This window comes from Peromyscus californicus, unplaced genomic scaffold, assembly GCF_007827085.1.
Source record: "Peromyscus californicus insignis strain IS unplaced genomic scaffold, ASM782708v3 Scaffold_4__1_contigs__length_199733344, whole genome shotgun sequence".
NCBI classification, from domain to species: Eukaryota; Metazoa; Chordata; class Mammalia; order Rodentia; family Cricetidae; genus Peromyscus; species Peromyscus californicus.
The window spans coordinates 46093128-46115578 of record NW_026294562.1 but is presented as its reverse complement, the minus strand read 5'-3'; the positions used below and the strand labels follow the sequence as shown (position 1 = coordinate 46115578).

Genomic DNA, 22451 nt, shown 5'->3' with positions numbered 1-22451 from the left:
TAAGTTCAGAGAAGCAATACAGACAAGAAACGTTTAGAACATGTTTTTTCTCATAAGTGAGTATATAAATTAAAATAAGATTTATTTTCATTTTAAATTTTAGCTATTTAAAAATATAGTGCTGGAGGGGGACCAAGCAGAGGGGTGTAGCTGTAGGAACCCAGCACCACCCCAGAGGTTGCACTCTTCCATGTCTCTGTGCTGCCCCTCTAAGGAAGCAGAGTTAGCCATAGCTCCCTTCCGGGCATTACTTATACAAGTCAAAGAGTTGGAAGTACTCAGAATGCCTTATGTCAGGGGAATTGCTAAGTATTGTATGTCCTTATGATAGCCTTTCAGACGGTCATTAATAATTTCCAAAAACATAATTAATATCAGAATAATTACCACAGATGGTAGATAGAAACAATGTGGCATTGTTCAAGAACAGAGAAAACAAAAACAGAAACAAACCATTTACCTAGAAAAAGAAGCTGGAAAGACATGTTTAAAATGTTCTAATTTTAGAAGCATTCTCTAGAATGAATATTAACTTTGATAAGTAGGAGGATAGTTTAGCTGATAGGAGTATAAGATCAGGAGCCTTTCACAGAAAGGAGACTGATAGGGTCTAGTCTATCTTCTTCCTGATTAACTGTCAACTAGAAGATCTCTTGAATGAGTCACTTCCTCCTTTGTAAAACCAGTGAGTTCTGGGTTTGAAAATTTACTCTGAAATAATACCTGTGGGCTTCTAGGGAAGGAAGGTGGGGAGGTGAGCAAATGGGTGTGAAGAACTTCCCATAAAGCTTCACCATGAAGACACTTTTGTTCTCCAAACTGTAACGAGTTTTTTAAATTCAAAAATTAGATAGATACAGCTTGTCCACTATTTAAAAGTGTATACGTTCAGGGCTTTTAGTATATTTAGAAGGTCATGTAACACATCGATGTTTGTTTGTTTTGGTTTTTCGAGACAGGGTTTCTCTGTGTAGTTTTGCGCCTTTCTTGGAACTCCCTCTGTCGTCCAGGCTGGCCTCGAACTCACAGAGATCCACCTGCCTCTGCCTCCCGAGTGCTGGGATTAAAGGCGTGTGCCACCACCGCCTGGCTGGATGTTTGTTTTATTGTTGTTTATTTTTGTTTCCTGGAGACAGAGTCTTACTGTGTAGCCCAGGCTGGTCTAGGACTGTAGCTCGAGTTTTCCTGCCTGGCCCACAGTCAGGATAAATCTCTGCCACCCGCCAGTCCCACAGCCCCTCAGACCCGACCAAGTAAACACAGAGACTTATATTGGTTACAAACTGTATGGCCATGGCAGGCTTCTTGCTAACTGTTCTTATAGCTTAAATTAATCCATTTCCATTAATCTATACCTTGCCAAGTGGCTCGTGGCTTACCGGCATCTTCACATGCTGTTTCTCATCGTGGCGGCTGGCAGTGTCTCTCTGACTCAGCCTTCCACTTCCCAGCTTTATTCTCCTCCTTGTCCCGCCTACACTTCCTGCCTAGCCAATGGCCAATCAGTGTTTTATTTATTGACTAATTAGCAACACATTTGCCATACAGAACATCCCACAGTATAGGACTTGTTCTGTAGAGTATGTCATTCTTGAGTTTTGGTGTTCTTCTAACCGTTGCTTCCCAAGTGTTGGGATTACAGGCATCTGCAGACACCTGGCTTTTGAGTTCATTTCTTCAATGCACAGATGCCTACCATGGGCACACTCAGAAAGATAGATGGGCCCGGTGGTAGCCCTCACCTTTGATCCCAGCACCCAGGAGGCAGAGGCAGATGGATCTCTGTGAATTTGAGGACAGCCTGGTCTACAGAGTGAGTTTCAGAACAGCCAGGGCTACACAGAGAAACCCTGACTTGAACAAAAAGAAAGAGCGAGCAATGGGGCTGGGAGATAGCCCAGTTAGTAAAGTGTTTACCTTTTATCTTACGGGCGTGAGGACCTCAGTCTGATCTCCAGAGCCCATGTTAGGCCAGTTGTGGTCCCGTGCACTTATCTCAGCAGCGTTGGTTCTTTGAACGTGTGGATCCCTGGAGCAGGCTGGCCAGCCAGCTTGTTCACCTGCTCGGCAAGTTCCAGCCTAAGAGACTTATTCTCAGAAAAACATAAACGACTTCTAAGGAACACTGCCTGATGTTGCCCATTGGCCTACACAATGTGTGTGTAGACATCCTGAAGAGTCTCTCTGTTTCTCTCTGTGTGTCTCTGTCTCTCACTTACTCACTCACTCCTGAGGACATATACATACTTTAACGAACCTTACAGTGCCTATCAGATAACTTTTCCATGAGATTTAAACTGTTTTGGGAAACCTAGGGCCTCATAATCTCCAAAATATTTCCAGTAAATAGCTGAATTTTCAATGTATTTTGTCTGCCTCTTTTTTGAAAACAACTTAACTGGATTAGCTATTACTAAACTTCCTGGTCCATTTAGTTTCTACACATAATCGGTGATACTAAATTTAGTTATTTTTTTTTTCTGCCGTATTTTAAAAAAGTGTCTAGTATTTTCTGCCAGACTATACTGGGGATAAATGATTAGATACACATAGTTCTTGCCTTGAAGGACAGTGTGTGAAGAGGAAAGCTTGAGTGACGTTGTCAGAGCTGCCCAGTTTCAAATGCAGGCTCCCTGTGTGAGTGGGCAAACACAGAAGGCAGAATGTGCATTTCAAAGTAGCGTGGATGGTGGACAACGCAAGGATTGCGTTTGACCACATTTATCTCACTCTTTACCATTAATTCTTGGCAGGTTGTGGGTGGATGATGTGCTCCTTGTTTAGAAATTCATCCTTGAATTATCTGGTTCTGCGTTATCCAAGTTTATATGGAAGTAGCTCAGGTTAAGCTTGCTGGGCCTGCGAGTCCACACCTTATATTCCTGACTTACTCCAGTGGACCTGAAACAAGGCATTTGACTTGTAACTCAGCTTCATGAGCCCTGCAGTTTGTTTTTCTCCCTTTATCTGGGAGCTGGCCAACTGGGAGGGTGGGGTCAGGACATTTGGCCTCAACCTTTATATTCATTCATTATAGGGCTTCAGATGTAGACTTTACAATCTCTAAATATAGTCAAGAGAGGCCCTGGTGGGATGAAATGAATATATTCATTGTACAGTCTTCACTACTACAGTTTTCCTGACTGTATTTTGCCATTTTTAGCTGTAGAATCTAAACCCCCCTTGAAGTGGTGTGATGGTCTTCAGCCTGTGAGGTCCTCCTAGGCTGGTTTCCTTCTTTTCTCTGGGGGTAAAAAGGATGGATAGGTGGAGTGTTAGGATTCCTGATTAATGTCAGTGTTTGTTTTGCTGGATCCTTGTGTGTAGATGGGCACCAGATTTCTTCAGGACTGGCATAGTAACAGCTGCATTTTCAGAGCATTGAGGGATGCTTGTGTGTGTGTGATTGTCCATTGGCAGCTCTTTTGATGAGAGTCGTCCAAGAAGGTAGTTTGAGTATGAGAGACAGAACCAATGAGTCTATGATTACTTCAGCAAAAAATGCTAATTAGAAAGAGCAAACCACTAAATCTATGATTGCTTTCAGTAATAAATGCTAATTCATGACCCTTAAGATAATGTATGATTAGATTTGAAAGTCATTTTTGATAGAACCATTTGCAGATCACATCATGCAAATTGGCAGAATAATTAGCATAAGTGTATGAATGCTTCCTGTGAATTGGATAAAAAAATAAGAATTGTGGCAGGTGCTGTAGGTTTTGGTTGTGTTGAAAAGATCTTGACCAAAAAAAAAAAAAAAAAAAGGCCTGGTGGCAGTGGCACACACCTTTAATCCCAGCATTTGGGAGGCAGAGGCAGGCAGATCTCTGTGAGTTCGAGGCCAGCCTGGTACAAAGCTAGCTCCAGGACAGCCAGAGTTGTTACACAGCAAAACCCTGTCTTAGAATATCAAAAAGAAAAGATCTTGACAAAACCCAAAATGTGAACATTGAGGATGAGAGGGGTGTGTATGTGTGTGTGTGTGTGTGTGTGTGTGTGTGTGATCAGCCTACTAAGCTGTATACTCCATTGTAGGGTGTTAAATGTGTGTTTAATGCTTGTTCTGATGGCAAGTGATGCTGAGTGAAGTAGGGAATACTCTGTATCCTTTATCCAGATTCAGGGAGTGGGGAAGAAAAAGCATAGTGTTCTTTGCAGCCACTTATAAAAATGCTAGATGAAATGGCTTTTTAATAGATAGCATGGTTCTTAAGTCTGAGTATGTTGAAGAGCTAGTGTAAGAAATGTGGAATATGTTCTTGAAGATGCAAGCAGTGTTTATAGGGACATTTTTTATCCATGTTCATAGTGAATTATTAAAGGAGAAAACAGATTTCTCATGGGTCTCTCATCCTCCTGTATGTTGACTTTGCTTGTTAAATATTATTAAATGCTTTGATGGGAGATGCGTTCAGTGTAGCAAAAAATAGCAGGCCAGGAGATTGATGATACAGACACCCATATCACTGACAGAACATAGTGTATCTCAGAGTGCTTGGTAAAGCATAAAGGATGTGTACAAATTTCCTTGTTTTGTTTCCAAAGAGGTGCCAGAAAGCACAAGTTACCGTGTTGCGTGTGTGTGTGTGTGTGTGTGTGTGTGTGTGTGTGTGAGAGAGAGAGAGAGAGAGAGAGAGAGAGAGAGAGAGAGAGAATATGAATGTAGGGGGGTTCTGTGTACAAATGCACACAATCTGTCTAATAGGTTTAATTTATTACTATGTTTTTTAGTGCTGAGGGGAGACTCACAGCCTGGAATTCTGGTTTGAGCTTTTTTTTTTTTTTTTTTTTTTTTTTGGTTTTTCGAGACAGGGTTTCTCTGTGTAGCTTTGCACCTTTCCTGGAACTCGCTTTGGAGACCAGGCTGGCCTCGAACTCACAGAGATCCGCCTGGCTCTGCCTCCCGAGTGCTGGGATTAAAGGCGTGCGCCACCACCGCCCGGCTGGTTTGAGCTTTTTACATTTTAGCTGAGTGACCACTGTTTCTTCATCACAGTTGGCCTCCAGAAGAGTGTCTTGAGAATGAGGTACTAAAAATGTCCTTGACAGACAGAGAGACAGACCTGGGGAACAGGTCAGGAGAGGAAGAGAGGGTAGCCTCCATTCCCTTTTAGTTTCTGTCCATCATTTAATTGTCCTCTGTTTTCTTTAGGTTTGCAGTCAGTTCTGGCCAGAAACATTTGACTCATTTTCACTGGGTAACTGAGGAGCGATTTATAAAAGTGTGAACCAGATGTAGGTAGTAAAGGCTGGTAAGAGCCAAAACTCAAGAGAGGAAAGCCATTTGGAGGGACTACTCAGCAGTCCCTTGTGGTCTCTTGAAGGGGATGTTGCACATCTGAGTAGCAAGTGTAGCAACAGAACCCCTGCTTTCTCACTGCTGCCTCTGGCCTGTTAGGCTAAGCTGTGAGGATAAGGCAACAGCCAAGGTGTTCATGAAACCTGTGCCTGTCAGCCTCCAGGGCAGCACCCAGCAAGATGGGAAGGGGGAGAAAGGAGCCCTGGCTCTGTTTCTAGCAGTAAGAAATAATAATAATAGCAGTAACAATAAATGAATATTATGTTAAATTAATACAAATATAAAATATAATATTAATATTATTTATATTAAATTATTTATTATTAGTATCATCATCATCATTATCATTTTTAAGGGCTCCAGCAGTATATCCAAAGAGATGACAAATGTTGACTGCTGTTGCCTAAAATGATCTAAAGAAACACAAGCCAGTGTAGCTTATATTTCGTTCATTATTTATCTTTTTATTTAAGGGATAATTATGTAAAGATTTTTCAGATGACCAGGAGGAAAGGGCCCTACTTCCTGATTCTGTTTGCTTTTTTCCTTTTTCATTAACTTTACAAATTAAGATCTCTTGGGGCTGGAGAAATGGCTCAGAGGTAGATTAAGAACACATGCTGCTGTAGATGTAACCAACCGTCTTATTAAATAAGAAACACAGAGCCGATTCAGAGAATAAAGCCAAGAGGCCAGAGCTAAGAGCCTTACCCTTCCTTCTTCAGCCAAGAGAGCTCTCCGAAAAGGAGCTACTTCCTGTGTGTTTGTCTTTATAAAGACTTTCGGTTCTGCCTTCTCATTGGTTGTAAACCCATGCCTCGTCACTGCCTGTCTGTAAAGACTTCCAGGTCTTCTATGGTTGGGATTGAGATTAAAGGCGTGTGTCTCCAATGCTGGCTGTATCTTTTTACACACAGAGATCTACCCAGCACTGCCCTTGCAGAGAACCCAACTTTAGTTTCCAGCACCCATGTCAGGTGGTTCCCACCTGCCTCTAATTACAGGCCCATAAGGTTTGGCTCCCTCCTCTGGCCTCATTGGGCATCTGCATTCATGGGTACATGTCTCTGCACAGACGCACCTCCCCCAACCACATCATTGAAAACAAACTCTTTGGGATGGAATAGATGACTCCGCAGTAGGAGCTCTTGATGCTCTTACAGAGAATCTGAGTTAGATCCCCAGAAAATATCTGGTGTCATCCTGTGCCTCTGGCCTCCTTGGGCACCTGCCCTCACAAACATACACATACTTTTTTTTAAAAAGATAAACAAATCTCTGCTGTTTTTGTAGTTTGAAGGACTGGCAGAGGTGTGATGGTCATGTCTACAGTCTGCCTTCAAGAACAGGTCCTTGGATGGGGATGGTAATAAAAAGCAAAAATCTTAAGTGTTTTTTCTTGCATCTTTTTAATTGCTCAAGAGAGTAAAGGTTCCTATAAATTATTGATTAATAATGATTACTAATATGTGGCTGCATTTCTAGTGGGTATAGACATTTCCAGGTATCTGGTATTCGTGGTGGGGATTATAGAATATTCATTATAATTTTCAAATTAACCCCACTAAAATGTGAATTAGCATTCACATGTCAGTGTTACATTTACATTTCAAGGTGTTCTTTATCACCTTATTAAAGTCATGGGCAGGCAGGGGGGTGGCTCAGTGTATGAAGCCTGAGCTACACAGGTGTGAGCATTGGAGCTCAGATTCCTGTCCCTTGCAAATGTAGCCTCCTGATTCCAGGGTGAGAAGGGATCCTCAGAATAGGCTGGTTAGCTGTATTAACGAAATCCGTGAGCTCTGAGTTGAACTGGAAAAGCCTGCCTCAATGAGTATGGAAGAGAGTGATCAAAGACAGCTCCTGACATTCACCTAGGGCCTCCATGTACACATGTTTGTGCATGTACCCACACATATGAAATAAATAAGTAAACAAACCACCTACAGTAGAACATTGGGTCCAGTATCACCTTTTATTGTAACATCTGAGAGCTCTGTATTGCCTGACAGTTATTTAAGATACTTTGGTAAAAATTTATATTTATTTGAATCTTTGTGATTGTTTATGAAGACAGCAATAAAATCTAAACAGAAAAGCAAAATGGAATGAGAGCAGATTTGCAGTTCTAGCTCTTGGTCTCCTTCCTCCCTCCCATTTCCTCTTCCTTCTCTTCCTGTTCTTAGCAGACTTGCTGGGAGGAAGGCCATCACTTCTCATTCTGCTCTGTCCCACTTAAATATCCAGAGTGGTTTTTTTTTTTAAATGTTCTTTGCATTGTTAGGGAGTGGAAAAGGACATGACACTTGTATTCAGAATTGTGAAGGTTTTAGATTTAGAAATATATATTGAAGATGGCGAAGAGAAAAAAACTAGAAGAAAAACATCTACTAACAGTAATTTGTTGTTTCTCGTGAGTGACAGAGAGATAGCTCAAATATCCAGGCCCCGGAAATAAACACCATGGATACTGTGGTCCAGAGCATAACCTGTGTTCTGGTCTGCCAGGAATCTGTTGTCTACTTTTGCCCCAGTTCCAGACTGGAGAAAAACGTGTTAGGCTTTAGGTCTTTGCCTCTCGTTTATTTCAGAAACGTATCAGTGTAAGGGTATAGCCATTTCCAGAGTGTGGGATGCATTTCAGATATACCCAGGGAGAGGGCATTGTCAAGTTCCAGTTATTTTCCAGTGATGCAGTTGCACTTGTTTCTCAGAGGCGTAGGAATGCAAGTCACTGTTCAGTAAATTTATGCTCAGGGGCTTCCTAAGACGTGAATAATTTTTGAGCTCATTTGCCTTTAAAATGGACCATCACTGGTCTGATTCTCTGTGTCCTCTATAGGTAGCACTTTGACTTCCTATGGGCACTTCTCCCAGCAGGTCTTTCGGGGTCTGTGGAATCCAGGCCAGTGTATAGTTTGTAATCCAGGAGACCAAAACAGGAGTGTGATCTAATGTGCTGCTGCCATTTCCATTCCAGGGACAGGAGAGAGTGGCAAGAGCACCTTCATCAAGCAGATGAGGATCATCCATGGGTCAGGATACTCTGATGAAGACAAGAGGGGCTTTACCAAACTGGTGTATCAGAACATCTTCACAGCCATGCAGGCCATGATCAGAGCTATGGACACTCTCAAGATACCGTACAAGTATGAACACAATAAGGTGAGTGAACTCATTGGAACAGTTGGCAGAGTGGTTCATGAATGGTGTCTTAGCACTTGTAGAATGGACCCGAGGTGTTAGAAATACACTCTTTTCCTCCCCTTACTCCTTGTCTCCTCCCATCTCCCTCATCTCCTCCCTTCTTCTCCTCTCCCTCTATGCCTTCCCTCTGTGTATATGTTATAAAGCAAAAGATAGCCTAACCGTTATCTGGCCTGTTTGATACTAGGAAATTGTTCCCAGGTACAAAATTGGTTCTAGCTTTTGGAATGCTGCAGCACTATTGGAATTTCCTTTCTATTGCCTAAGTGTTACTTCATTGAATGGGAAGTTTCTCTGGCTATGGAAGGAGCTGTGGAGCAGATGGCAAAGCACTGCATGTCTTTTTATAAGCCTCACTCTATCCTAAGGATTCCAGACTCAGGAAGCAGCTTTTAATAAATTGCAGTAAGTTGCACACTTTTACCAGACCAAGATTAATTTTTCCTTGAGTGTAGGTTGGCTTAGGGAGTTCTTTACTAAACAAGCATGTTTACATATTGGTGAGCTGCTTCTGACCACCCTAAGTTGAGTGAACACGTTTTAGAATTTCTTTTGAACGTACAGTGATCTAGAGTTTGTTTATTTGTAAATAACATCTTGTCTTTTCTCTGAATGCAAGTGTTCATAGCTAATGATAAAGGAGATTGTCATTTAGTAAAACCTACTTATGCAAAGTGTATAACCATGAGATTACTTCATTATTTAATTCTTTCTAAAAGAGTGAATTTCTATCGTCTTACACAGATACGCTCTTTTGATTACATTCTCTGTCTTGGTCTGGAATTTGGTTGTTAATAAAAAGGAAGCAACCCACTGCCTCTGAGTTAGCAAGGCTAGGGATTTGTCGGCAGTTACAGCTCGGAGAAGATGGTCTGGATTTGGCAGTTGGTGGTGGTATATTCCTCTTGTAGTTTTTTATATGTGCGTGCATTGCAAGGTACCTGCAGGAAGCAAGCATGCTCCTTGGTAATATTTCCACTACAACGTGTCAGGAACAAACAAAGCAGAGGCTTTTGTTCATTAAATAGAGCACTCCAGATAGGGGATCCTGGTTTCCCTTTGCAGCTGATTTGTGATTTCTGTGAACTGTCCAGTCAGGGTATCAGGCAGAATAAAAGGATCTATAGTCTGCCCCATTGCCAGTCTCGGCAATAGAAAAGCACCCAACTTGGTGCTGTTACATGAAAAGAAATGATGTTGAGGACTCACCCTGTGCTACGCTGAGCTGACAGCTCCATTTTTCCTTTTGTTCTATGTTTTGAGCATCCCTGATCTGAAAATCTAAGATCTCAAATGTTATGGTGCTCTTGTGGACGGTAGAGGATAACTTGCAGGAGTCAGTCCCTCCCCCTACCATGTGAGTCCTAGGGATTGAACTCAGGTTGTCAGTATACATGGCAAGTGCCTTTACCTGCTGAGCCTTCTTGTTGACTCCTTGTGTAAATTCAGTAAAATTACTAAGAACAAAAAAGAAATCTGTGTAAAATTTCCACCAGGCTCTGTACATACCATAAACATTAAAGAAATGACTCTTTGTTTAGATTTAAGTCCCATCTTATAGATACTTGTGTATGTACATATGTTACCAAATCCAAAACCTGAATTCTAGAATGTTTCTGGTACAAGCATTTCTGACAAGGGATTCTCAGCCTTACATAGTTTCTGAGTTTAGTCTTGGAAGTTCTGATGACCAGGTTCATTCAGCACCTAGTTGACTTCTAGCTCCCTTTGCCTGAGTAGCTGAGGACTTTGTTTTCATTATGTTTGTTATCATGATACCTGTCTTTCCTTTTCATTTGGGGTGGAGAGGTACTAAGAGGACCAGAACTAAGGTATCTAAGAATGAGGAAGAACAGTCCCAGGAAGACTGCTCAGTAGGGTGGGGGTTGGGGGTAATTCAGTCAGTGAAGCACTTGCCTTGTGCCCAAGAATAAGGAAGGACAGTCCCAGGAAGGCAGCTTAGTAGGGTGGCGGCCGGTGGGGTGGGGTGGGTGGGAGATTCAGTCAGTAAAGCACTTGCCTTGTGCCCAAGAATGAGGGAGGACAGTCCCAGGAAGGCAGCTCGGTAGGGTGGCAGCGGTGTGTGTGTGTGTGTGTGTGTGTGTGTGTGTGTGTGTGTGTGTGTGTGTGTGTGTGTGTGTGATTCAGTCAGTAAAACTTTTGCCTTGCAAACATGAAGATCTGGGTTCATTCCTCAGAATCCAGTTGAAAATGCTGAGGCATGGTTACACAAGCATACAGTCCCAACATTGGAGAAGCAAAGACAGGAAGGGTCCCTAAGGCTTCAGGTTAATGAGAGACCCTGAGAAGGATAGCAAGGTTGTCCTCCGGCCTTCACACTCGGATTGCGATCAGAGAAGCAGTGGAGAAGCAACCAGCAACCCCTTCTCTCCTACTACTTTCTGTGTCTCTATATGTATTCTGGGTCCTCCAAAACCTCTATGGTTAATTCTAGTCACCCAGTCGCTAACTCTGCCCCCTGATTAAAGATTAAAGTTTATTGGCAGTCTCGGGAGTGTCAGAGTTCAATCACAATATCATATAACACATGCATACCCACACCTAGTCATAGATGTTTGTTAAAAATGGAGAGTGCCACATTAAACCCATTTAAATTATTCTGAAATTTTTGCATTACTTAAAAACTCTCAAGATCCTCAAAACTATTTTCCAAGAAAAAGTAGCCACAGTTCTGAAGGCTGCATCACCATATTCCTGCCTTTGATCAACTGAATAAGAAATTCCTACTTTTAAAAATTACAAACATAAAACCAAAAACAACACAAGGGAATTTTCTTAGTTCACAGAATGACTGTGGGCTGAGCTGCGCTATAGGAACTTCCACCTATATAAACAGAACTATTAGTTCCACCTGTAAACAGAACTAACAGACATGTGTTTTAATATGTTTGTCTGAAAAGTTAGATGAGCGAAAGAATTGCAGGCTGCAGAAGCCAACAACTGGCTGAGGAAGTAGGAGGAAACCTTTTGAGGGTGTGAGCTCACAGCGGGCCTGAGAAGCTGAAGGACTGAGCTTGGGAGAGAGGAACTGCAGCCAATTTCAGTCTTTCATCACTCACTTCAGACTCAGATTCCTGGGAAAAGTGTTGGATTGGCCTAGCCTGGATTTTTTGCTAGTTCTTTCGAGGGGGGAAGGAAGTCTGGTCAATGGGATTGACAGTCCCTGGGGGAAATCTGGGTACTGCTGGTGGATGAAGGAGAAGGATCTGGCTCGGCTTCCAAATCTCTATTGCAAAAGTGCACTGTCAATTTATAATGTGAAATGACATGTGAATTCTGGGTAGATGCAAGCCCTCTGAGCTTACTTAGCATTTACCCTAAAATAAAATTTCTTATTCTGAACTTACTCTAGGTTATAAGATGGGGAGGGGCTCAAGAGAATGGTGAGTCAGTAATAGCTGTATATGTGATGAGTATATACCAGCATTTTACTCCAAGCACAGAAAAGTCAAGCAGTCTTGAGATTTCCATAGTTCATGTGAAACCTTCGTTTCTTTATAGTTGGGCTTCCGTTTTCTTACATGTGGAAGTGGGACAAATAATGATACGATGGTTTTAGAGTTCTAAAGGTAGTGCACATGAAAGTGTCTTTAAAAGTTTGTCAGCAAGGGTCAAGGTAGTCCACAGTGCATTGTCATCATGGAGAGAATAGATCGGCTAACCTTCCATCTTTATGTCTTAGACAGAATGAATGAATGTAGGAGGCGTCTACAGAAAAGCTGGCCTCTCAGGTGACAGCCACTGTAACGGGATGCCAAGGGAGGCACAGCACTCCTTATCTGGATGTGTTCAAAATAGAGTGGATTTTTGACATGTGAAATTCTCTAAAGCAGTTTTTCTAAGTTAGAGCAGGTGATGGACTAGGCAGCCTGACATCCCTTCTAACACTTGTCCTCGTGCTGATCTCACGGTTTTAAAGTCTCCAGGAGGCAGCTATGGTGAGAACTCTTACTGCAGTGTGAGGCTCCTGCCTTTCTTGAACTTTGTCCATTCTTGGAAAAAAAAGGAAAAGAAAAAAGACATAAACTAACGGATTTTGTTTAGACGGTATCTCTAGTTCTTTAGTATTTTCCCCCTTTCTGAGTCCCATAAATTAAGTAAATAACTAAAAAAATATTATTTACATTTTTGCAGGGGTTTTTAGTATTCAAAGTTCAAAATAAGATAGAAATTTTGGGTAAGTGTTATTGGTAGCCTGCTAATGAAGATCTTTGAGAATTTTATGGTTTGTTTAAAACAGGAAAAGAATAAAAGAATTGAGGGACTTTCATGACTAATTTTGATCAGTCAGTCAATTTTTTTCTAGGTTTATTGACCACTTTTCCCCCTTCTCCTCCTCCTTTTGAAACAGTCTTTTGTAACCCATCTGGCCTTAAACTTGCTGTGTAGTAGAAGATAACCCTGAGTTTCTTGCTTCCTCCTTTTTAGTACTGGGATTACAGGTGGGCACCATGCCTAGTCTTATGTCTTACAGTGTTCGGGATCCATCCTAGGTCTCTGTGTGTTCCATGAAAGCACTCTGTCAACTGAGCACCATTCCCAGATTTTTTTCTTAGCTGGAGTTAATCCAGTTACCAGGCTTGCCATATTCATTTAGGATCACCATCTGAGTTGACTTTTATCAGAGAAAGCGGAGTGAAGAAAGAATTCAGCAGTAGACTGACACCGACTTGTCTCTCTTCTGTATTGTTTCTGAAGTACAGCTTACATATAGAGGAGCATGTGTGTTCTCAGCAGTGAGTCTGGAGTATCTCCACCCTGATTATGTCTGCACCTAACTCTCTAGGTCTGAACCAGCACACTCAGCACCTCAGGCTCATTACCAACCACAGGGGATCACCTCCTTGATGTTTAAGGATAGTTAGTTTGGCCAGTGTTTCAACCAACCTCTATGAGCTAAGGCACACAGTGTGTGATCTTTGGTATCTGTATTTAAGTCAGATTTGAGGGATTCATTTATTCTTGTTTCTGATAGTAATGTCCCATAGAACTTTGCCTGATGATGAAGATATTTTTTCTCTGTTTTGCCCAATAGATAGTCACATTTGTGTAACATCTAGTTTTATAACTATTCTATAGTACTTCTGGTATATGTTTCCTTTAATAATGTACTCGAATGTTTGTGATTGTCACAAATAATACAAATACTGGTACTTTTAAAACTTAGGAAATGTATGTGTAGTCAGTTTCAGTGCATGTATATCACCAGAGAGTTTTCTACAACATACCAATTTATATGGGCCTTGTCTGTAAGACTTATAGTTGTTCAATATCTACAGCACTTGGTATTGTCTTGCTGATGTGGTGGCTAGTTAGTATTTGCATGGTTTTAATTTTCATGTCTCTTTTTTCTTAAATTTAAAAAAAAGTTATTTATATTTTATGTATGAGTGCTCTGCATGTATACCTGCAGGCCAGCAGAGGGCATCAGATCCTATGACAGGTGGTTGCGAGCCACACTGTGGATGCTGGGAATTGAACTCAGGACCTCTGGAAGAGCAGCCAGTACTCTTAACCCCTGAGCCATCTCTCTAGCCCCCTTCATTTCTTTGATAATTATGTTGAGAACCTTTTCATGTTTTTTTGTTGATTGTCTTTAACAAAGACACATAAACTTTTACCCTTGGTCTGTTGGATTATCTGATTTATTATTGCTTTGTAGGAGTTTTTTATATGTTAAGGATGCAAGTCTCTGCTTAGTAAATGAATTTGCAAATATCTTCTTTACTTTTTGGCTTGCTTTTTATTTTCTTACTAGTTCCTTCAGTGAAAGTCCTTAATTGTCCAGAAAAGATAGTCACCTTTTCTCCCTTCAAATTAGTCCTTTTCAAAGTAATCTTTGCTTACTTACAATTCATATAAATAATCTAGACTTTTTCCAAATTCTTTATTTTTGCTTTTTCCATTTAGATCTAAAATAAACTTCATCATATATTGTAGAGTACAGTGTGAAATAACTAAACATGTTTTAATTTTTTGCATGGCTATCTATTAACCCAGCTCATTTACCAGACACCACCCAGGGCAGTGCAGTGCTGGACCACAGTTGTCACACATGTTCTGATGTGCATGCAGACACCACCCAGGGCAGTACTGGACCACTGTTGTCACACATGTCCTGATGATGTGCATGCAGACACCACCCAGGGCAGTGTTGGACCACAGTTGTCACACATGTCCTGATGATGTGCATGCAGACACCACCCAGGGCAGTGCAGGACCACGGTTATCACACATGTCCTGATGATGTGCATGCAGACACCACCCAGGGCAGTGCAGTGCTGGACCACTGTTGTCACACATGTCCTGATGATGTGCATGCAGACACTACCCAGGGCAGTGCAGTGCTGGACCACTGTTGTCACACATGTCCTGATGATGTGCATGCAGACACCACCCAGGGCAGTGCAGTGCTGGACCACAGTTGTCACATATGTCCTGATGATGTGCATGCAGACACCACCCAGGGCAGTGCAGTGCTGGACCACGGTTGTCACACATGTCCTGATGATGTGCATGCAGACACCACCCAGGGCAGTGTTGGACCACAGTTGTCACACATGTCCTGATGATGTGCATGCAGACACCACCCAGGGCAGTACAGGACCACGGTTATCACACATCTCTTCATTAGGTACACGCAGCTGGTTTCAAGTTGGCTGTTCTGAGCCATTTGTTTATCTTGTGTGTCTTTCTGTCAGTATCAAACTCTACCGATGATCAAGCTGTGTACTGAGTTTTGATATTGGTCAGGTAAGTCATGTGCTTTTGCTTTTCCTCTCTGAGGCCACACAAATCTGAGTCAATTCCCTTGTAGTTAAAGGTTTTTTGGTTTTGTTCTACTCTCCCCCCCCACCCCCACCCCCCCGCTGCCGAAAAAAATTTAACTTGTTAGCCTTCCTAGGCAGAACACAAATACTTTTGAAGCTTATTCTTTATATAAAAACATTGTCCTTTTTCCTGAGGCCTCTGAGTTAGTTGCTGTTCAGTTTGTGTTAATGTATGGCTGAGTACAAGGTCCTTTATTTTTCCTAGATTACTAACATGACATTAAAATAATCAGTTACCTCACTTCTGAAGGTTGATGAAGCATGCTTTGTGCCTTCATTAGTATTCATGGGGCCATGTTGATTGTCCTTTTTACCATTTCATTTAAAAAGAGGAGAAGCTGGGCTCAGTGCAGTGGGAATCATTCCCTCCCTCCAGCTGTGTCTTTTGGGCTGATATTTCCTCTGCAGCACCCGAATTAGCTGATGTGTTAGCAGAATCCTTTCCTGTTTCCTGTCTCGGGTGTCCACAGCCCTTGCATTGAGCAGGTTCTTCTGGATTTTCTTTCTTCGCTGTGTGATCTCTAGCTTTTGTGGAGTAGGCCACTTTCTGTGGCTCAGTGGAAGAGCTTTAGTTAAGTGAGAAGGGAAGAAAGCTTCTTTGATGCTTGTTAATTAAGGCGTTTTGATCTGTTTTTTGAACGCTTTATTTGTATGTTGTGATACAGTTTGTTTCTGTGAATAGGCAAAAAACCCTAGATGTTGTTTAGTTTGGTTTGATTTGGCTTTTGACTTATGAGATAAGGTATATTACTTCCTTTTCTATTGTTGTGATAAAATACTGTGATAAAATACTAAAGCACTTTATAGAAGGAAGAATTTATTTTGGGCTTTTAATTCCAGAGTAGAGGTTCTCAACTTTCCTATCACTGGGAACCTTTAATATACTTCCTCATATTGTGCTGACCCCCAACCATAAAATTATTTTCATGGCTCCTTCATAACTATGCTTTTGCTACTGTTATGAACTGTAATGTAAATACCTGATAGGCAAGGATATCTGATACGTGACCCCCAGGGGGTTGCAGCCCACAGGTTGAGAACCATTGTTGTAGAGGGATGAGTGACCATCACTGTCATGGCAGGGAAGTGTGGCAGCAGGCAGGTAGGCATGATGCTGGAGCAGCAGTGGAGAGCTCATTCCTCTAACTACAAACAGGAAGCAGAGAGCAAATTCAAAATGACAAGTCATTAAATTCTCAAAGCCCTCCCCAAAGAGTGCCACTAACTGGGTCCCACGTATGAAAATGGCAATGCCTTTAGAGGCGCTGTTATTCAAACTACCTAGATGCCTTAAACCTATGGTAATCCTCATACCTCAGCCTTCTCCATGCTGTTAGGAACTATTGCAAGCAGCAGAAAAACCCTAGAGACGTGTGTGCACACACTCATGCCCAACCAGCTCATGTGTACAGTTTATTCATGTGGGAATATATATGTGCACACATTCGGGCCTAATTGGCTCATGTGTACACTGTTTATTCATGTAGGAATAAAGCTGAGGATAGACCAGCATTCTCCCTCTGCTGCACATAAACAACTGCCTTTGGATAATGTTTCCCGGCATGGTGTTTGGAGCCTATCTGCATTGCGGCTCTTCTCTTTTCAGTGTGTCCACATTATCTACCTCCATATCTCAGGTCAACTTAAGCTGATGCATTGTTTAATATAGTATGACCAGGGGCTGGTTAAAAGGACTTACTGCTCTTACAGAGGACCTAGGTTCAGTCCCCAGCACCCACGTGGATGATCCAGGACCAGAGGATCTGACACTGTCTTCTGACTTCCACAGGCACTAGACACACTTATATGCATGCAGGCAAAATACTAACACACAAAATAAATACATTTGAAACAAAATTTTGAAAATTAGTGTGACCAGAAGAACATTAATACCCAAGGACAGAGAATGAGCTTTAATAAAACCTCGCACAGCATTTAGCACAGAATTTGACTATGCTGAATGAATTAGTAAGTGAATGGACATTTTTTTACTATGGTAAGTTTTGATACATTACTGTGTAATATACTATTTAAGAATACAGTTAGTGGAGTCAAACACAACTTTACTTGAAACGGACTACAATTGAATTGCCTTCTTGAACAAAGTAATCTTTTAATTTCAGTTTCCTTACTGACAAAATAGTGGCAATTATAATTCCTACTTAACAATGTAGTATAAGAAATTCTATTATATAGTCTATGAAAAAGCAGAAAATGCTGCCCATTGTTAAGAGGAATGGTCTTTCATATAGCCATTTAGCTACTGTATACTAAGTGTCTCCCATCTGCTCAGGAACAGAAACCTATCAGACTCATTTTATAAAGAAAACAGGAATGGTATTGAAATATCTAGACACACGAGAAAAATTGTACTTTAGCAATTTCTCTCACAACTGCTGCCTGACCTGAGCAGAATGACTTGACTCCTGACAATATCCTCTGCATGAGAAACTGTGCTTGTGAATAGTGTGCTCTGGTGGACCTGCTGCTGCAGCTGCCTCCCAGCCCAGGGCTCGGGCCCAAGTGTCAGCAGCATCTCCTTGGATGCTGCTCCCTGGTCACTGAGGATATGAAACTCATGGTGACTCTGGTGTTTGAGGGGGGTGACTCCACATAAGCCACATTGTCTTCTCCTGACCCTGGAGCCTGAACTCAGTAAGGCGAAGACAATAATGCCTCAGCATGCTGAATGGGAGAAGATGAGGAAGAGAACAATCTGAAGGTATTGAGAAACTGAAATTAATGTAAAAGGTAGATTCTTCAAGCTCAAGCTTCTAGCTGCTCTTGATTCAGGGGTCTCAGTCATTGCAGAAACTGTCTACACTCAGGTAACATAGTCAGGGAAGCAATTTGCAGTGTTTGGGGGCAACCATTATTTCTGTTCTCCCTGTGGAACAAAGACCCAGACCATTCATGTCAGATTTACCTCCAAAACCTCTATCAGGCTGTGAAACCATCCATGCTCTGAGGACAGACTGGATTGTGCCCTTTGAGCATCATCCCTGCCTACAGTCAGGATACTTGTAAAGCTCACCGTGATAACAGCACTTTGCTGACCATCACCAACATGATATATCAAGGTTTCACACTGCAGTCATATTGCTGTGGAATAATAGAATATGGACTTGAAGCACATGGTGCTGAAAGCCCCTCCTGACCCCATGATTTGGAGAGACAATGCCAGACACATCAGGCCAGTGGAATCTCCTCCACTTGCTTTTTAAAGGCCATTTTCTTGCTGCTTGCCCAGGATGTGTATTGCTGGATGAGATTGCCAGTGTTTCCCCAGCCACCTCCTTATTTTGGATGACCCTGTGGGAATGTGGCTTCCCTTTACTCTTCTTGGTAGGTGGAAGACATGCTATATTATTGGCTACAACCTCAGAAACTGTTAATACATCTCTAACTTGGGTAACTACTATGTGTAAAGGTGAAGGTTGTTAACTGTGTATTTGATGAATGACTGATAAATTCTCGGACTGTGATGATGTAGGTAGGGGTGGGCAAGAACACCCAGGGCGACAGTTTCTGTGACATCAGCTGTGCCCCAGATGAGCTACACTATACCTACCTGGGTGCCATGCAGTTGTTGCTTATAAGGAAAATTAGGCTGAGCAGCACATCCAGGACACCTTGGTCACTGCGCTGTCAACAAGGGGCTGCAAGGCCCCTGCTGGTGGAGCTGCCTTCCACATCTGTTTTGTTGTCATCTGGGTCCGACTGGACTCTATCACAGAAGGCTCAGCCATGGAAGCCAGGATGAGGGTGGTTGCATCACCGAGTGGGTCTCTGTCTTCAGATGAACTGTAAGAAAGCCTGGAAACGGAGTGCCCCAGTGGAACTGGGGCTGTGCTCTAGGCTCAAGAGAGAATTGTTGAAGCTTGAGTTGTAGGTGAAGGAGCTGGGGTCAGGTCGGCCTCAGAGGCGGGACAGCTGTAGCCGACAGGCTGGAACACTGGGAACAAAAGCCTCAGGAAAACAGCAGGAGCTGGTCATCAGGATCCGCAGCATTCAGGAGCCTCACCAAAGTTGGATATTCAGTTTACACCTCACTGGTAACTTATGCTGTCAGAAGTGTTAGGAATTTTAACTGTAGCACATTTTGGCCCAGGGCAGTGACAGCCCTCAAATAGAGGGAGGGACTGTTTGACTTTTAAGTATATAGAGTTAGCATCCAGCAGCCACTTCTGTGTACTGTATCTAGATTTTTCTACACTTTGCACCTAGCCATGGGGAAGGGTCATCTTTTTATCTTTTTCTTTGCACATCAGTCTGTTTTGGCCAAGCTATATCTGCAAATGGAGTGACCTTCTCCAGTAGGCACAGAAGGTACTGTCCAGTCAACTGAATATGGGGCTGGAAACATTTGAGTACTAAGGCAGCATGTCTGAAATGTTATTAAAGTAAGCATAATCACACAGGGGTCTTGAGAATTGCATATGTGTATTTCAGTGGGCCTGGGGTGGGCCTGTTGTAGGCCAGTGGCTTTGCTTTCCTGGTGATGGTGTTGCTTGAGTCACCTTGGGCATAGAACTCTGGCTTTGCCACCAGGGGCAATGTGAAAACAGCATTAGAGAAAGCTCCCCATAGCATATATGTCAGTGGGATTTCAGCCATGGGCTGTTAAGCTAGTGACTTAAACTCTGAACAGTATGCTCCCCTTAGAAAGTGAGATGATGGTGATGGTGATGGGGCTCACTCTGTATAGTTGCTATGAGCATTAATGAGAAAATAGAGGTACAAACTTCGAGTAATATTAGTGCATTGTAAGTGGATGCTAAGTAAAGAGTTGTTAAATTCTTTCTGGAAGGGTCAGGGTTAGGAGAGAAAGAGGGCCTTTGAGGAAAGTCCAGAGGCTTTTGAGGGGAAACTATTGATTGTTTAAAGATACAGGGGAGTCTTTGACTGAAGACTAGATGTAGGTTGCATTATCAGCAACAACAGTGATTTCATGTAAGCAGCAGCCTGGCCTCTGGTTGGACCCAGCATGTAGCCTGTAAATGAAAGAGTCCTGAAGGGCCAGTGGATGTAGATGCTGCTGAAGTCAAGTACACTGACATTCCCTGGGAGTCAGTGTAGCTTGTCATCCTGACTTCAGGGTGCTTGCAAGCAAGGAAGGGCCGCTAAAGCAATCAGAAAGAGACAGGAAGTGAGCCAGCCCCTCAAGCACTTCTGACCCAGTCCAGCAACAGGCTTCTCACCTAAGGCACTCAAAAGTGCCAGGTAGAGAGTGTTCTAGTTCTGCACATGAAAAATATCTAAAATGTATGTTCTAAGTTACTGAGTGTGTAAGTTATAAATTATGATTTGACAACTAGAGTTGAATTTTGTAATGCTTAAAGTGCAGCTCAAATGCCTTTGGTACCCAGGTACTCACATATGATTTCCTTGTGAGAGAAAGTGGAATTACCTGCAACCCCCACAGTGGTCTTTCACCATTTTACCAGCTAGATCCTTCGACTGCTGATCCACATTATGGGTGGAATCGAGCGAGGCTCAGGGGTTTACAGCTCCTGACTCGAAGTTGGGATCAATAGATGTTCAGTCACAGGGAGCTGGTCACATGATGCTGTGATTTCAGCTACATTCTCTTTGTTCATCTTTATATTTTCAAATTATCTATGCATTCAACATCTAGTTAATTAAAGGAAAACTAAAAACTTCCTGTGTCTCTTGAGCCAAAGGAATGTGAGGGATGACTCTCTTATAGGAACGTGCAGTTTCTGTGGAGGCAAGCTGTGCAGCAAAAGTAGTTAATGCTCCACAGACCAGGCAGAGTTTTCTGCATGGGAGCATATATATTTTTACCCTAGGTAAATTCTCTTTCTGTATCCTCTTTGCTGCCATTCTGGGTTGGTAAATGGAGTGTTACACCGGGTAATGCTGGATGTCCTGCAGTCTGGCAATTTCTCATGAGCAGATCTGGTGAGATCCAGGGAGAGCATTGGGGCTGCTGTTGCGGTCTCGGGTTGCTGCTGGGCTTGATGTAGGCCATAAATGACACACTCTAAATAACCTAGTCACAAACCAGAGGTCATTGGAAAAGCTTACGTGGTAGGAAAACTGCTTGGGTATGAGTTACAAGATACACACTTTACTATATGAAATTTAGAAACCCAATTATTTTTATCTGGTCTAGATGTTTTTTCTTCTTTTTTCCAAGATGAAAATACATTAGTTTTTATAAATATCATGGCAAGTTGCTCATTAAAAAAAAAAGTTCTGACAACACAAGAAAAAAAAAGAAGAAAGTAAAAATCACTTAGAGCCTCACTATGAGGAAGACAATGAACTTTATGGCATCTACACATGTGACCATAGGTGAAGAAACAGCTGCATCATTCTGAAATTTAACTTGGACCCTCCAGAAAGATTTGCTCATCATTAACTAAGCATTACAAATTGTGCATCTTGTTAAAACATTAGCAAGTATGAACTCCCATCACTTCCTTCACCCAGATGTTAGTTACCTGTTTCCTAAACTGAAGGCCAAGTTATTTCAGGCTTCCCAGTTGAGTGTCTAATCTCCATAAAATGTTCTAGTAATGTGTACACACACACACACACACACACACCCGCCCCCAGAGGGCAGTGGGCCTCAGTTTGATCTTTGATAGTCTGACCTGACTTGCTGGAAGACTCATTTATCCAAAGTGTTATGGAAGATCAGAAAGGAATCTCACTTGTATCTTTGGTAAGGGCACCGATGTTTGCTTTCTATTTGATTTTAGCTGGGTTTTGTCTTGGGTTTTAACTTTTCCCATCCATGTTGGGCACACGTAACATGGATCATAGACATGAGGAAGCAGAGACAGGTTTCTTAGTGACCACCCAGATACCACAGAACTTGAAAACTGCATGAGAAAGCTGACGGTTTACTTTTAGACAGTGTCTCGCCTCCCCCTCTTTTAAGTAAGTACTATAAAGCACATTCACTTACGCTTTAACGATTAAGTTGGACAAGCAAACCTCTTGTAATAAGTTACTCCGCTTTGCACCCTGTTACCTCTAGTTGCTTTCCCGTAAACCAGGGGAAGGGAAGGGAACTCTCACTTCAGAGTCTCCTTACTGGATTGCTTGTCTCTGCTTGA

At 42.2% G+C, this 22451-nt stretch overlaps 1 protein-coding gene across 1 annotated transcript in view; it reads left to right on the top strand.

Annotated features, from left to right (window-relative positions):
• The window catches only part of LOC128124428 (guanine nucleotide-binding protein G(q) subunit alpha), a 248542-nt gene that overhangs the window by 85769 nt on the left and 140322 nt on the right, over positions 1–22451 (top strand). The window contains exon 2 of the mRNA XM_052760671.1: positions 8283–8467. Coding sequence (XP_052616631.1) covers positions 8283–8467 — 185 coding nt within the window. The remainder of the gene's footprint in view (positions 1–8282; positions 8468–22451) is intronic.